Source organism: Arvicola amphibius, chromosome 8 (assembly GCF_903992535.2).
Source record: "Arvicola amphibius chromosome 8, mArvAmp1.2, whole genome shotgun sequence".
Classification (NCBI taxonomy): domain Eukaryota; kingdom Metazoa; phylum Chordata; class Mammalia; order Rodentia; family Cricetidae; genus Arvicola; species Arvicola amphibius.
Window position 1 is genome coordinate 80941847 of NC_052054.1, and position 16353 is coordinate 80958199.

Genomic DNA, 16353 nt, shown 5'->3' on the forward strand with positions numbered 1-16353 from the left:
CTAGGCTGTAGATTGGAAATATCTTCTAGCAATCTTTGAAAGTCATTAAGAACCCACAATTGATCTCTCCTAATTTGCATCTTTTGGAGTCTAATTTTACAGGCTTATTTTGTATCCTAAATAATTAATAGAATCTCCTCTTTGTATTTTTTCAGGAGTAATTTGTAATCCCCAATAAGGCAAATTTTGCTTTACATCTTCAAACCTTCTTCCTAAAGTATCTACATTTGAATAAGCTAATAAGATGTTGTCCATAATGGTAAACTATAGATTGAGGAAATTGCCTACCTATCATTTCCAACAGCTGTCGAACAAATTATTGGCACAAGGTGGGGCTATTTAAAATTCCCTGTGGGAGAACCTTCCACTGATATCTTTTAAAGAGCTGAGAAATATTGTAAATAGGCACCATGAAGGCAATTTTTTCCTCTGTCTTTTTCTTGTAAAGATATAGTGAAGAAAAATATCTTTCAAATCAGTAAAAGGCCATCCTTTAGGTAATAGAGAGCTGCTCCTGTACCAGCTGTTCTAAGACCTGCAGTTTCTATGATGGTAAAGGCCATTGATCAACCCACTTAGGTTTGTCTGTCAATCATTTTAAAAGTAGGGCTTTTGGTACCTTTTAAAGATCCAGCAGCTGTTATGCCCTGTTCTTTTACAAAATGAATGGTCGGTGACTTTTTTTGTATTTTATTACTTTAAAAAATACCAATCTAAATTCCCACTCCCTCCCCTCCCACTCCTTCCACAACCCCTCCCACCCCTCCCCCTCCAATCCAAAGAGATGGAAAAGCACTCTGCCCCATGGAAAGTCGAAGGCTTTTCCTACTACATCTAAGTTGAGTAAGGTATACATCCAAAGAGAAAAGGCTCCCCAAAAGACAGTACATTCATTAGAGACAAATCCTAGTGCCACTATCATTGGCCTCTCAGTCTGCTCCAACTGTCAACCCCCTTCAGAGGGACTAGTTTGATCCCATTCTCATTCACTCCTAGTCCAGTTGGAGTTGGTGAGCTCCCATTAGCTCAGGCAAACTGTCTCAGTGGGTGAACCCCTCATGGTCTTGACCTTGCTCATATTCTCACTCCTTCCGCTCTTCAGCTGGACTTTGGGGCCTCAGTTCAGTGCTCTAATGTGGTTCTCTGCCTCTGTTTTCATCTGTTTTTAGATGAAGGTTTTGTGGTGATATTTAAGATAATCATCAGTCTGGCTAAACGGCAAGGCAAGTTCAGGCACCCTCTCCTCTATTGCTTAGGGTCTTAGCTGGGGACATCCTTGTGGATTCCTGGGAATTTTTCTAGAGCCAGTTTTCTTGCTAACCCCATAATGGCTCCCTCAATCAAGAAAACTCTTTCCTTGCTTTCATATCTGTTTTTCTTCCATCTTGACTATCCCATTCCCTCAAGTTCTCCCCAACCCTCCACTTCTCCATTTCCTTCTACCCTCTGTCCCCATGCTCCCAATTTTGCCAGATGATCTAGTCTGTTTCCAATTACCAGGTAGGCCTATATATGTTTTTCTTTGGGTTTACCTTATTTCTTAGCTTCTTTAGGATGGTGAATTATAGGCTCAATGTTCTTTGTTTATGGCTAGTATCCACTTATGAGTGAATACATACCATATTCATTTTCGGGGGTGGGGTCTGGGTTACCTTATTCAGCATAGTATTTTCTAATTCCATCCATTTGCATGCAAAATTCAAGATGTCATTGTTTTTTACTGCTGAGTAGTACTCTAATGTGTAAATTGCCACACTTTCTTTAGTCATTCTTCAGATGAGAGGCATCTAGGTTGTTTCCAGGTTCTGACTATTACAAATAATGCTGCTATGAACAAAGCTGAACAAATGCTTTTGTATGATAATTGAGCATCTTTTGAGTATATTCCCAAGAGTGGTATTGCTGGATCCTGAGGAAGATTGAGTTCCAATTTTCTGAGAAACCGCCATAGTGATTTCTAAAGTGGTTGTACAAGTTTACACTTTCACCAGCAATGGATGAGTGTTCTCCTTACTCCACAACCTCTCCAGCATAAGCTATCATTGGTGTTTTTGATCTTACCCATTCTAACAGGCATAAGATGTTATCTCAGAGTTGTTTTGATTTGCATTTCCCTGATATCTAAGGAAGCTGAACATGTCCTTAAGTATCTTTTGGCCATTTGAAATTCTTCTGTTGAAAATACTCTGTTCAGTTCAGTATACCATTTTTAATTGGATTATTTAAAATTTTAATATCTAATTCCCCAAGAACTTTATATATTTTAGAGATCAGTCCTTTGTCAGATGTGGGGTTGCTGAAGATGTTTTGCCATTCAATAGGCTGCCTTTTTGTCTTATTGATTGTGTCCTTTGCTTTACAGAAGCTTCTAAGTTTTAGAAGGGTTCATTTATTTATTGTTGCTCTTATTGTCTGTACTACTGGGGTATATTTAAGAAGTGGTCCCCTGTGCCCATGCATGAAGGCTACTTCCCAATTTCTCTTCTATCAGGTTCAGTGTGGTCAGATTTATATTGAGGTTTTTAATCCATTTGGACTTGAGTTTTGTGCATGGTGATTGATATGGATCTATTTTTATTCTTCTACAGGTTGACATCCAGTATGCCAACACTATTTGTTGAAGATGCTTTCTTCTTTCCATTGGACAATTCTTTGTCAAAAATCAGGTGTTCATAGGTGTGTGCATTAATATCCGGGTCTTCAATTCAATTCCATTGGTCAACATCTCTGTTTTTATGTCAATACCAAGCTGTTTTCATTACTGTAGCTATGTAACAGAGCTTAATGTCAGGGATGGTAATGCCTCCAAAAGTTCCTCTATTGTATAGGATTGTTTTGGCTTCCTGGGTTTTTTGTTTTCCTATATGAAGTTGATTATTGTTCTTTCAAGGTCTGTGAAGAATTGTGTTGGGATTTTGATGGGGATTGCAATGAATCTATAGATTGCCTTTGGTAGGATTGCCATTTTTACTATGTTGGTCCTTCCTATCCAAGAGCATAAGAAATCTTTCGATTTTCTGGTATCTTCTTCAATTTCTTTCTTCAGAGACTTAAAGTTCTTGTTAAATAGGTCTTTCACTTCCTTGGTTAGAGTTACCCCCAAGATATTTTATGTGATTTGTGTCTCTTGTGAAAGGTGATGTTTCTCTGATTTCCCTCTCAGTTTTTTTACCCTTGTATATAGGAAGGCTACTGATTTTTTTTGAGTTGATCTTGTATCCTGCCACATCACTGAAGGTATTTATCAGCTGTAGTTCTCTGCTAGAGTTTTGGGGGTCACTTATATGCACTATCATATCATTGGCAAATAGCACAAGTTTGACTTCTTCCTTTCCAATTTGAATCCCCTTGATCTCCTTATGTTGTTTCATTGCTATTGCCTGAACTTCAAGAACTGTGTTGAAGAGATATGGAGTGAGTGGACAGACTTGTCTTGTTCCTTATTTTAGTGGAATTGCTTTGAGTTTCTCTCCATTTAATTTGATGTTAGCTGTTGGCTTGCTGTATAATGCTTTTATTATGTTTAGATATGATCCTTGTATCCCTAATCCCTCCAATACATGTATCATGAAGGGGTGTTGGATTTTGTCAAATGCTTTTCAGCATCTAATGAAATGATCATATGGTTTTTTATTTCAGTTTATTTATATGATTGATTACATTGATAGATTTTTGTATGTTATTTCAGCCCTGAATCTCTGGGATGAAGCCTACTTGATCATGATGGATGATATTTTTGACATGTACTTGGATTCAGTGAGCCAGTATTTTATTGAGAATTTTTGCGTCGATGTTCATGAGTGAGATTGGCCTGTAATTCTCTTTTGTTTTTGAGTTTTTTTGTGTGGTTTTGGTATCAAGGTAACTGTAGCCTCATAAAAAGAGTTTGGCAATGACCCTTCTGTTTCTATTATGTGGAACACTTTGAGGAGTATAGGTATCAGCTCTTCTTGAAAGTTCTGGTAGAATTCTGCACTAAAACAATCTGGGCATGGGCTTTTTTGGTTGGGACATTTTTGATGACAGCTTCTATTTCCTCATGGCTTATAGGTCTATTTAAATTGCTCACCTGGTCTTGATTTAATTTTTGTATATGGTATCTATCTTAAAAATTATCCATTTTTTTACATTTTCCAATTTTGTGGAATACAAGTTTTTGTAGTAAGACCTAATGATTCAATTTCCTCAATGTCTGTTGTTAAGTCCCCCTTTTCATTTCTGATTTTGTTACTTTGGATGTTCTCTCTTCGCCTTTTGATTAGTTTGAATAAGGGTTTGTCAATCTTGTTGATTTTCTCAAAGAACCAACTCTGTTTCATTTTTTGTATTGATTTCTGCATTTCTATTTTGTTGATGTCAGCCCTCAATTTGATTATTTCCTGTCATCTAGTCCTCCTGCTTCTTTTTCTTCTAGAGCTTTCAGGTATGCTGTTAAGTCACTAATGTGAGCTTTCTTTATGTGGGCACTTAGTCCTATGAACTTTCCTCTTAGCACTGCTTTCATAAGTTTGGATATTGTTGTGTTTTGCATTTCGTTGAATTCAAGGAAGACTTTAATTTCTTTATTTCTTCCTTGACTTAGGGGTGGTTCAGTAGTTGACTGTTCAGTTTCCATGAGTTTGTAGGCTTTCTGGAAGTAGTATTTTTGTTAAATTCTAACTTTATTTCATGGTGACCTGATAAGACATGGGGGGGGGGTTCTCCAATTTTTTTGTATCTCTGGATGTTTGCTTTGTTACTGAGTATGTGATCAATTTTACAGAAGGTTCCATGAGGTGCTGAGAAGAAGGTATATTCTTTTTTGTGTGGGTAGAATGTTCTATAGATGTCTGTTAAGTCCATTTGATTCATTTCTTCTGTTAGTTGTCTTATTTCTCTGTTAAGTTTCTGTATGGTTGACCTGTCCATTGTCAAGAGAGGAGTGTTGAAATTTCCTACTATTCATGTGTGGGGTTTGATGTGCAATTTAAGTTTTAGTAATGTTTCTTTTAAAATGTGGGTGTTCTTGTATTAGGGGCATAGATATTCAGGATTGAGACTTCATCTTGATGAATTGTTCCTATCATGAGTATAAAGTGTCCTTCTCCATCTCTTCTGATTGATTTTATTTTGAAATCAATTTGGGTAGATATTAGGATAGCCACACCTGCTTTTTTCTTAGGTCCATTTGATTGAAAAACCTTTTCCCAACCCTTTACTCTGAGGTAGTGTCTGTCTTTGAGGTTGAGGTGTATTTCTTGTCAACAGCAGAATGCTGGATCCTGTTTTCCTATCCATTCTCTTAGCCTGTGTCTTTTTATAGGTGAATTGAGTCCATTGATATTAAGGGATATTAATGACCAGTGGTTGTTAACTCTGGTTATTTTTCGGTAGTAATATTTGTGTGTTTCCCTTCTTTGGTTTATGCTGATGGGGGATTATCATATGTCTGTGTTATTGTGAGTGTAGTTAGCCTCCTTGGGTTGAGGTTTTCATTCTAGTGCTTTCTGAAAGGCTGAGTTTGTGGATATGTATTATTTAAATCTGTTTTTGTCATGGAATATCTTGTTTTCTCCACTGATGGTGAATGAAAGCTTTGCTGTGTATAGTAGCCTGGGCTTAGTGTCTGCAGCACATCTATCCAGGACCTTCTGGCTCTCATAGTTTCCATTGAGAAGTCAGGTGTAATTCTGATAATTTTACCTTTATATGTTATTTGACCTTTTTTCTTTGCAGATCTTAATATTCTTTCTTCTGTATGTTTTGTCTTTTGATTATTATATGGCGAGGATATTTGTTTTTGATCCAGTCTATTTGGTGTTCTGTAAGCTTCTCGTACCTCCATAGGGATATCCTTCTTTAGGTTGGGAATGTTTTCTTCTATAATTTTGTTGAATATATTTTCTGTGCCTTTGAGCTGGAGTTCTTCTCTTTCTTCTACCCCTATTATTCTTATGTTTGGTCTTTTCACGGTGTTCCAGATTTCCTGGATGTTTTGTGTTTAGAATTTGTTGGATTTAATGTTTTCATTGACCAATGAGTCTATTTCCTCTATAGTATCTTCAGCACCTCAGATTCTTTCTTCTATGTCTTGTATTCTGTTGGTTATACTTGTCTCTGTAGTTCCTGTTCATTTACCCAGATTTTCCAATTCCAGAATTTCCTCAGTTTGTATTTTTTTTTCTTCTATCAGTCTTCAAGTCTTAAACTGTTTCCTTTACCCATTTGATTGCTTTTTCTTGGTTTTCTTGAGTATCTTTGAGGGATTTATTAATTTTTTCCAACTTTTTGTTTGTCTCTTCCATTTCTTTAAGGGAGTTTTTTACTTCCTTTTTAAAGGTCTCCATCATTTTCATAAAGTTACGTTTAAAGTCGTGATAGATATGAAGAAAAATGAAATGTCAAGTGTTTCACTTGTGGTAAACAAGGTCATCTAGAAAGGGATTGTAAACAAGGCATTCCTAAAAGCAATATTTTTTCTAAGCATAATCTAAGCAGAGTGCCCTCCCTTCTGGCAGAAGATGTGACAAAGGTAGACATTGGACTAATGAATGTAGATCACCAAGGGCCAGTCAAGGTAATCCTTTGCTGTTAGGAAACAACTTTAGGGGCTTCTTGTAGGCCCCCATGTCAAATTTGGTTGAGTCTTTTCCTATCATCATGGAGGAAACTCTGTTCCAGAGTAAGTAAAGAAACCTAATGCTTATTGTAAGAAACCATACTACTCTGGATGATAGAACAGCTATAGAAGAGAGAACAAAAAAAATCAAGAGAAACCATAGAGCAGATATTTTGGCAAACTTCTATAAATGAACAAAGATCAAAATTAAAAATACAAATATTTGGTGTCATCATTGAATGTCTTGTCAACACAGGTGCATTTATAAGAATAATTTCATTAGAATCTTGGCATCCAAATTGGCCTCTTCAGGAGGTAAATGTTTAGCTTTTAGGTATTGGAACTTTATCTTAGATAAAATAGAGTGTGAGGTGTGTCAAATGTGTAGGACCAGAGGAAAGTAAAAGCCATATGTGACTAGCAAGGCAGTGAAATTATGGGAACATGATTTGTTACAGCAATGGAATTCTCAAATTAACATTCCTTCAATAATCTCAGAAACAAACCATACATTAATATATGTTTCTGGGGGAAATTATGGGAGATACTATTTAAAAATAAAAGTTGACACCCGCCTGTTCACCTGTGAGCCACACTGATGAATATCTTGCATATCACCATAGAACCTTCATCTGGCGATGGATGGAGATAGAGAGAGAGACCCACATTGGAGCACTGGACTGAGCCCCCAAGGTCCAAATGAGGAACAGAAGGAGGGAGAACATGAGCAAGGAAGTCAGGACCGGGAGGGGTACGCCCACCCACTGAGACGGTGGGGCTGATCTAATGGGAGCTCACCAAGGCCAGCTGGACTGGGAATGATGGAGCTTGTGATCAAACCGGACTCTCTGAATGTGGCGGACAATGAGGGCTGACTGAGAAGCCAAGGACAATGGCACTGGGTTTTGATCCTACTGCATGTACTGGCTTTGTGGGAACCTAGTCTGTTTGGATGCTCACCTTCCTAGACCTGGATGGAGGGGGGAAGACCTTGGACTTCCCACAGGGCAGGGAACCCTGACTGCTCTTTGGACTGGAGAAGAGAGGGGGAGGGGGACTAAAGAGAGGGGGAGGAAAGTGGGTGAGGGGAGGAGGTGGCCATTTTTAATTAAAAAAAACAAGTCAGTTTGGGCTTGTGTGAGACCTTGTTTTAAAACCAAAATAAAGCTAGATATCATAGCATATACATATAATGCCAGCACTCAGAAATCATAGACAGGCAGACCTCTATGAATTTGAGGCCAGCTGGTCTACATAGTGAGCTCCAGGGCTACAATGGACTCAGACAGATAGACAGATAGACAGACACAGAGATAGGTAGAGACAGTTGTCCACTGGATTGATGAAATATATGGTATAAAGAAATTATTAAATGAACTTTGCCTTGTAATAATGGCAGAGTTTGCAACAATTTTTAAAATGCCCTTAAATGTACTTCTGTAGCTTTTTAAATATGTGAAAGTTTCCTCAACACTGATGAAATTAAAATCAAAACATCAACTCTGAAATGTACCTGCAGCTGTTTTATATCCTGCAGTATCAAATACTCAACCACTTAACTTCATGTAAAAATTTAAAAAAAAACAAATCCATCTCACTATAATGCAAATTTGCTTTCACCTTTACAAATGAAATTATGTGACCCAAACAATTATAATTTTTTAAACACTCAAAAAATCTTTTAGGATTTATCTTTATGTGTATGGGCATTTTCCTGCATATATGTCTGTGTAAATGAGTGATGTGTGCCTGGTACCCACTGAGGCCAAGAGACGGTATTGATTGGTTCCTCTGGGAATGGAGTTACAGACAGTAATGAGCTTCCATGTAGTTGCTTAGAATTGAACTCATGTGGGAGCTAAGAGGCCAGCTCTAGCCCCTACCCAGAGTTCCAAAGGTGAAATGCTTCTCAGGAGTGAAGGGCTGTGTGTGTGTGTGTGTGTGTGTGTGTGTGTGTGTGTAAGATTTCTATAGTAACTTTACACACAATCTGAGGTTCATGCTTTTTTTCATGTGCTCTTTATTGTTCTGTTTCTACTCTAATAATCCCGTCCTACCTCTAACTCCTCCATGCTTCTTGTAGCTTCTTCTATTCTAAAAACTCTTCTTGCCCTGTGGGAAGTCCAAGTTTCTCCCCCCTCCATCCAGGTCTAGGAAGGTGAGCATCCAAACAGGCTAGGCCCCCCCAAAGCCAGTATGTGTAGTAGGATCCAAATCCATTGCCATTGTCCTTGGCTTCTCAGCAGCCCTCATTGTCCGCCATGTTCAGGGAGTCCAGTTTTACCCCGTGCTTTTTCAGTCCCAGTCCAGCTGGCCTTGGTGAGCTCCGATTAGATCAGCCCCACCATCTTACTGCTCTTTGGACAGGAGAGGGAGGGGGAGGGGAAGGAGAAGGGGGAGGTAAATGGGAGGCAGGGAGGAGGCAGAAATTTTTAATAAAAAGAATAAATATAATAAAAAAAACTCTTCTTCTACAGGAACCTTGAAGTGATAAGCAGCTGAGTTGCCCACCACAGCAACACAAAGATGCAAGGCTATAGGAGTAAAACCTCAACCAGACCAGAGGAAGGGGGTTGCACAGTGCCCAATGAGAACTTTGAGACACAGATTCATTGTTAGTAGACTGGCAAGTGAAGAATGGGCATGCTTTTGCTTAGTAACCTTAGTTGCACATCTGTGATAAGCTGCAAATGGTCCTGACATCTTACCCTTTTTCTGTTTAAAGAGAGAAGCATGTAAGTCAGTCTTAGGGCAGTACTTTTCAATCTGCTGGCAGAGCGAATCCAGGACTCTTGTTCCCTATCTCTCTTAAGAACTACGGCTCAACAAGTTCAGACGTGCTATAAATCTTTTGCTTGGTCATCTGTGGCTGCGTCAATGGAGGTCTCTTTGCCTGTACTCTAACACTGACCAACTGTCTGCCAATGAAGATAACTGCAGGAGGGCAGACTTCTAAGCTTATACAAAGAGTTGGTTGAGAGAACAAGGACATTGACTGTGCTCACTTTCTTGTCAGAATCACGTGCTGCGGGGGGAGTCATCCAATACACCAATGCATAAGGAAATATGCTCAGTAAACTATTAACATACTGCAGTACTGTAGGAAGATTTTCCAAGCTGTAATGTGAGGGAAAGAGCTCTTCACACAAGAGTCTGCAACAGAGACTGCCTAACACATCCAGAAGGCAGTATTGCTTATCACCCTGCAGATAAGGTTAATGAGATGTGCATCTCTGTTGACAATACTCCTCATCTTGCTAAATGAGGGGTCCATATGAGATAAGCATCTCTGATAGTTTGATCCCTGAAGTAGTTTGCAGTAGCAAACTCAGGTCCTCCAGAAGAACCGTGCTCTCAACTGCCAAACCATCTCTCCTGTTTCCTTCCCAAAATTTTAAGTGATTTTTTTTTTCTATCAGTAAAGTTGGGAATGTTGGGTAAAGGTTTCCCAAAGGGGAATTTCAAATGCATGAAAATTGAAGCAGCTCTCTCCAGAAAACTAATTTTTGACCATGTAGTCAATTTGAGAACCCATTTACTTGCTGTTTTGACTCACTGGTTCCTAGTTGTCACAGAGAAGGGATCAATGTCATATAGGCTTTATCTTTTAAATCTGTGTGTGTGCACATATGCAGTGCACCTACATTAGTTTTCTCGTTATAATGCATAAACGTGGTTCAGTTTTACTCTGCACCCAAATCTTTTCATATGGCATATATTGCAAATCTGTCTTATCTTCTGGGTGGTATTTTCGGAAAGGGCTTTAATTTTAATATTTGAAGTTGCTAGTTGCCTTATTGCTTAATTTTTCTACTGTTAAGACAAATCCCTGCTAAGTATTTCGGTACACTCCTCTAACCCCAGCACTCGAGCATCAGAAGCAGGAAGATCTGGTAAGTTTGAGGTCAGCCCGATCTACATAGTGAGACCTGAACTGGAGAGATGGTTCAGTAGTTAAGAGCACCAGCTGCTCTTCCTAAGGATACAGGTGCAATTTCCGGCATCCACGTGGTACCTCACAGCCCTTTAAGTTCAGTTCCATACCTTCTCATGGCCTCCCTTGGGACCAGGTCCACAGTTGGCCAAAACAGCTATATACATAAAATAATTTTCAAAACTTAAAAAAATGCCTAGTATTTCCTTAAATCATCTACCTATAGATTCCAGAAGTCTTTTACTTTTAAACACTTAAATCTGCAAAATCTTGAATATTATGCAGACCCTGGAAAATTCAAAACACAATGCAGTTTTTCAAGCAGATTGCCTTTCCCCATTTTGCTTCTTAAAATCGGGTTTTTTGTTTCTTAGGCTAATGCTAAATTCATGGACTACTTGATTCTGTAGTACTGAGATCTCAGGGGTGGTCTAGCCCCATGTCTTAAACTTCTGGTAGTTTCTTCTACTGTCTTATGGTGCTTGCTGATCATTCATAAGTTTTGAATAGAAATGCAAATTTCTTGAGGACGCTTCTTTTCTACGGGCTATTTCTTCACTGTTCACTAAGTATAAGGCTGTGCAAATGCTAGTCTATATCATGCTGGCATGGACCTCACTATATAGCTGAAGGAAAATCTTAAACTTTGATGTTATTGTTTCCACCTCCTAACTGTTAAGATTAATTGCAGTGTTCTACTTTTCTTAGTACGATTTTTGTACTTTTTCTTATGAGACAGCATTTCAATCATTCATGTTGGCCCGTACTTACCGTGTAGACCAGACTGACTTTCAACTTGGGAACCTACTGCCTTGGCCAACAGAGTCACTAGGAAGACAGGCATTCTTCACACCACTTCTCCTGTGTCTCCTAATGAGGAAAGTGTGATTTGATTTAGGGTTTATCTTGAAAACCCAGGATGACATCATTCATATCCTGGTCTTTAGCTTAATTACAAATGCAACAACACTTATTCCTAATACGTTACATTTAGAGGTTCATAGAGTTGCCCTCAAACCTACACACACACACACACACACACACACACACACACACTCAGTAGAGTATGGACTCATACACAATAAATATATGTAATAAAAGATTCTCATCAACACTTCATATTTCCAATTTATTTTTTGTGAAAATCATATATAACTTGAATTACATTATGTCCTCTACTCAGCTCTTTAAAGTCTACTCTGCTAAACACAAAACTCAGTATCTGATTTTTAATTTTCCTTCTCTACTTAAAAGCTAGTTCACTGATATTGTGCCTCTCATTTTTATGATGTTATCTACTGTGCAAATTTTTCTAATTAAAATGTTATTTATTTCTAAATGCTTTATATATTTTATCTTTGGGTTTACTGGTTTTAATTGTATTTGCTTTAATAGAAGTCTCCTAGGCTTCTTTAAAATATTATGTAATTTAACAATTTGGGGACACTGCTGTGCAGCTACATGGAATGTCTACCTAATGTTTATGTCCTGAGTGTTTGATCTTCAAATTGTGATACTATTTGGGGAAGTATTTTAAACTTTAGAATGTGTAACACAGTTGGAAAAGGTCACAAAGACAGGACATTGAAGAATAAATCTGGTACCTTCTCTTTGTATTATGCTTCCTATCTTTAAATCTGTCTGTGTTCTTTGTGCTGGGGATTAGTTACACAGTGTACTTGCAGAGACATATGCCTTATTACTAAGGTATACTCTGACCTTCAGCTGCTATATTTATAGACAAACTTCACATATTCTATGTGGTTATGCTAAAGGAACTCAAGGAAATAAAGCCTACTATCCAGAAAGTACAGATATTTATGTATGTATGTATGTATGTATGTATGTATGGCCTTTAATAGATTAGTTTCAACTACAAAGTTCCGGTGATAACAACAAATTCATCAAAACATTGCCTGGGGCCTACAGCTCAGGATACAGCACTTGCCTAGAATTCCTGATTGTAGTTTTGATCCAATACATTATAATGGAGAACAAAACCTGAAAAATAAAATAAGTGGTGGTGGCGCACACCTTTAATCCCAGCATTCAGGAGGCAGAGGCAGGCGGATCTCTGTGAGTTCGAGGCCAACCTAGTCTACAAGAGCTAGTTCTAGGACAGGCTCCAAAGCTACAGAAAAGCCCTGCCTTGAAAAACAAAAAACAAAACAAAAAAAAGAAAAAAGTTGCCTAATTGTTATTGGCAAGGAACATTATTATGTTACATCATTTGAAAATTAACGTGAAAATTGCATATACTGATGTTTGGCTATACAATTTCCTAATGTATAAAAAATTGGTATTTTTCTACTGTATGCTCATGTCCTGTATGCATCTGTATTGGTCCGTAACTATGCACATGGAGAAGCCAGAGGACACTCAAGCTTCAAATCAAGATTTTGTCTCAAAACTAAACAACTATAAAAATATGACATCAAAATGTCAAAAAAGCATCAAAATGTTCATGTCTGATGAGACATTAAAACTTGTAGACAATTTTGACTGATTTCCAAATGCCCCATGAATGTAAATATTCTAAATCAAGATAACACATGACAACGTCTATGTGAAGATGTACATACAGTACAAGACTCATATGCATACTGCCACTGAGCCACATTTAAACAAGTTAATGTTTAAACTTCAAATGTGCTCTCACTTCCATGTGTTAACTGATGGCTGGTGCTGTGGTAACATGGCTGAATGCCTGTTCTAGAATCCTTTCATCTATGCTTTGTTGGGGAATCTTTGTAATAAACTCAGCTGGACTACTAAAGTGTTTTCAAATTGGACTCCTCTGCTTAATCATCTCTATTGGGTTTCTGATGCCAGATGAATTTTAAGTTCAATTCCAAAGTTTTGGTACTCTTCATATTCTTGGGGTCTTAAACACAAAGGTTGCAATAAATTCATTACCTGACATGGGACACTTCAAGAAGGCTTTATTGCTTTTTAAACACATGGAATGATGCTGTATGTTGCTAAGGCTAGTCTTCAATTACTGTGTGTGAATAAACCTGCAGGATGATGATCTAGACTTGAAAGCATATAGTATACACCTCACTACAATTTTTGCTGTACCTGGCATATCACACATGAAGTTTCTAATGTAGAGGCCTGACTTCTATTTCAAAACATATCTATTTTTATTAATTTCATTGGGCCCCACACCTACATAAGTTTCCAGGTGTGAATTCATGGAACTTAATGTTGTTAAGTTTTCCTCTGTTCTTTACATCCAATGTTACTCACCTACAATCTACACAATTCAGCTGAAGAACGACACAGCTTTTCTACATGTTTTAAATTAATAAGAGACATTCCCATGTATGGCTTCTCTTACAAAGAGCACTGTGGTACCATGCCTTCCAACAATCTTCGCAGTCATGTGTCTCACTGTGGTATGCGTTCACTGGTAGAGTAACAGCTGACTTACACCAGGAACTTCCCAGAGTTTTCCCAGTAATCAGATTCTCACCTGCAAGTGTTCTGATTATACACTTGGGTGAGATTTCACGGATTCGTTACACTCCTAGGCTTTCTCATCTGCCACTGAGTGAGGTGTGACATGAGGAAGAACGTCTGCATTGGATACACTTACAGGGTTTCTCCTTTGTATAAGTTCTTTCACGCACAGAGAAGGAGGATTTGCTGTGACATGTCCTGCATTATTTGCATCTAATGACGTCTCATGCGCGTGAGTTCTCTGATGTCGAGTGAGTTGTTTCTTGAAGTAGTAAGCTTTCCTACATTGTTCACACGTGTAGGGCTTTTCACCCGTATGAATTCTCTGGTGCTGAGTGAGGTGTGACATCCAGGAAAAAGCTTTCCCACATTCTGCACAATGAAATGACTTCTCACTTGCATGAGTTTTCTGATGCAGAGAAAGGTATTTCTTGCAGTAGAATGCCTTCTTGCATTCTGTGCATTGATAGGGCTTCTCCCCTGTATGAACTCGGTAATGCTCAATGAGCAAATACTTGTTATAGAAGGCTTTTCCACACTGTTTACATTCGTAGGGCTTCTCACCTGTATGAGTTTTCTGATGTGCAGTAAGCCCAGACTTGCTGTAGAAGGCTTTCCCACACTGCTTGCATTCATAGGGCTTCTCATCAGTGTGAGTCTTCTGATGAACAGTAAGCTGTGCCTGAGAATAGAATGCTTTCTTACAGTCTGTGCATTGGTAGAGCTTGTCACTTATATGCGTTCTCTGATGTACAGTGAGGTGGGACTTGCAGTAAAATGCTTTTCCACATTGTTTACATTCATAAGGCTTCTCCCCAGTATGAGTTTTCTGATGCAAAGTAAGGTTAGACCTCCAGTAGAACGCTTTTCCACACTGTTTACATTCAAAGCGCCTCTCAGCAGTATGTGTCTTCAGATGATGAGTAAGCTGTTTCTTAAAGTAGAAAGCTTTGGGGCACTGTGTACACTCAAATGGCTTCTCGTCTGTATGAGTCTTCTGATGCCGAGTGAGGCACGCACTGAAAGAGAAAGCTTTGCCACATTCCGTACACTCGTAAGGTTTCTCACTTACATGAATTCTCTGATGCAGAGAAAGGTGTGTGTTACAGTAGAAAGATTTTCCACACTTCAAACATCCATAGGGCTTCTCCCCTGTATGGCTCCTCTGGTGTCGAGTGAGTTGTGACTTATAGTAAAAAACTTTCCTACACTCTGCACATTCATGTGGCTTCTCCCCTGTATGACTTCTCTGATGCACAGTGAGATGTGACTTATAGCTGAACGATTTTCCGCATTCTGTACACTCATAAGGCTTCTCGCCGGTATGACTTCTCTGGTGTTCAGTGATTTGAGACTTGTAGTAGAAATACTTCCCACATTCCAGGCATTTGTAGGGCTTCTCATCTGGATGACTGATCTGACGCTGAGACTTGGTGTGCGAAGCTTTCCCACAACCTGAACTCTCATATGGCTTCTCACCGGTAGGATTTCTCTGACGTTCGGTGAGGTATGACTTCCAAGAGAATGCATTCCTGCACTGGCTATGTGCATAGGGTGCCTCCTCTTTAAGTCCCTTACATTCACTGAGAAGGGACTTATACATGAAGCTTTTCTTACACGCGTGTGTCCTCTGATCCCTCGTGGGCTGTGACTGCTGGCAGAACTTCTTCGCACATCCTTTCCCTTCGTAAGATGTTGTCCCTGGGTAGATTTTCTGTGTCATGTTCAGTTCTGCCTAGAGACAGAGGAATTAGTTATATTTCATACATCCACAGGGCTTTTTCCTAGGATGTGCTTTCTGTTTTTTGTTTGGAATCTTTCTTGTGCTACACAAATAAATGTCATATATAATGATTTCTAATATTTACTGAGTTTACCAGGCATCTCTTTAATATGAAAATTCATGTGTAAATAATATTATCTTTAACAATATCACCAGTTAAATATATTGACAACACCATTGTCAATTTTGACTGAGATTATGGCAAATTAAGCTGATCAGGATGTACGAATAATTTTTCCATTATCATTAAAATAATCATGTTCTTCTCCAGCTGGTAACAATCACATAAAAGAGAAAGACACTCAGCTGTGAGCTCTCTAGATCTCTGAAGTCTCTCACTGGACCTGAAGCTTCCTAGTTAGGATGGAATCATAGGCCAGCAAACCCTGTGACCCTAATCTCTCCATCTTTATGCACTGCTTAGAGATACATATCACCACAGCGGTCTCTATTTGTGGGTGCTGAGGATCCAAACTCAGGTTCTCATGCTTTCTGCATCAAGTATTTTACTGACTAAACAATCCCCTCAGGCCCGAGTTAATTTTTTTCATTTTTCAAATTATACTTGTGTGT

The 16353-nt window shown here is 38.6% G+C and overlaps 1 protein-coding gene across 6 annotated transcripts in view; it reads right to left on the bottom strand.

Annotated features, from left to right (window-relative positions):
* The window catches only part of LOC119821376 (zinc finger protein 571-like), a 75999-nt gene that overhangs the window by 34325 nt on the left and 25321 nt on the right, over positions 1-16353 (bottom strand). For 5 of the 6 annotated variants that reach the window (XR_005286603.1, XR_005286605.1, XR_005286604.1 and 2 more), the window contains 2 exons: positions 13785-15732; positions 11304-11402 (listed from right to left, as the gene is read on the bottom strand). Coding sequence is in view for 1 of the 6 variants with exons in the window: in XM_038340366.1 (XP_038196294.1) it covers positions 14065-15732 (1668 nt within the window). In the remaining 5 variants the exon portion in view is untranslated. Of the gene's footprint in view, positions 1-11303; positions 11403-11642; positions 15733-16353 lie in introns of those variants that run through there. The other variant, XM_038340366.1, reaches the window with a different exon arrangement.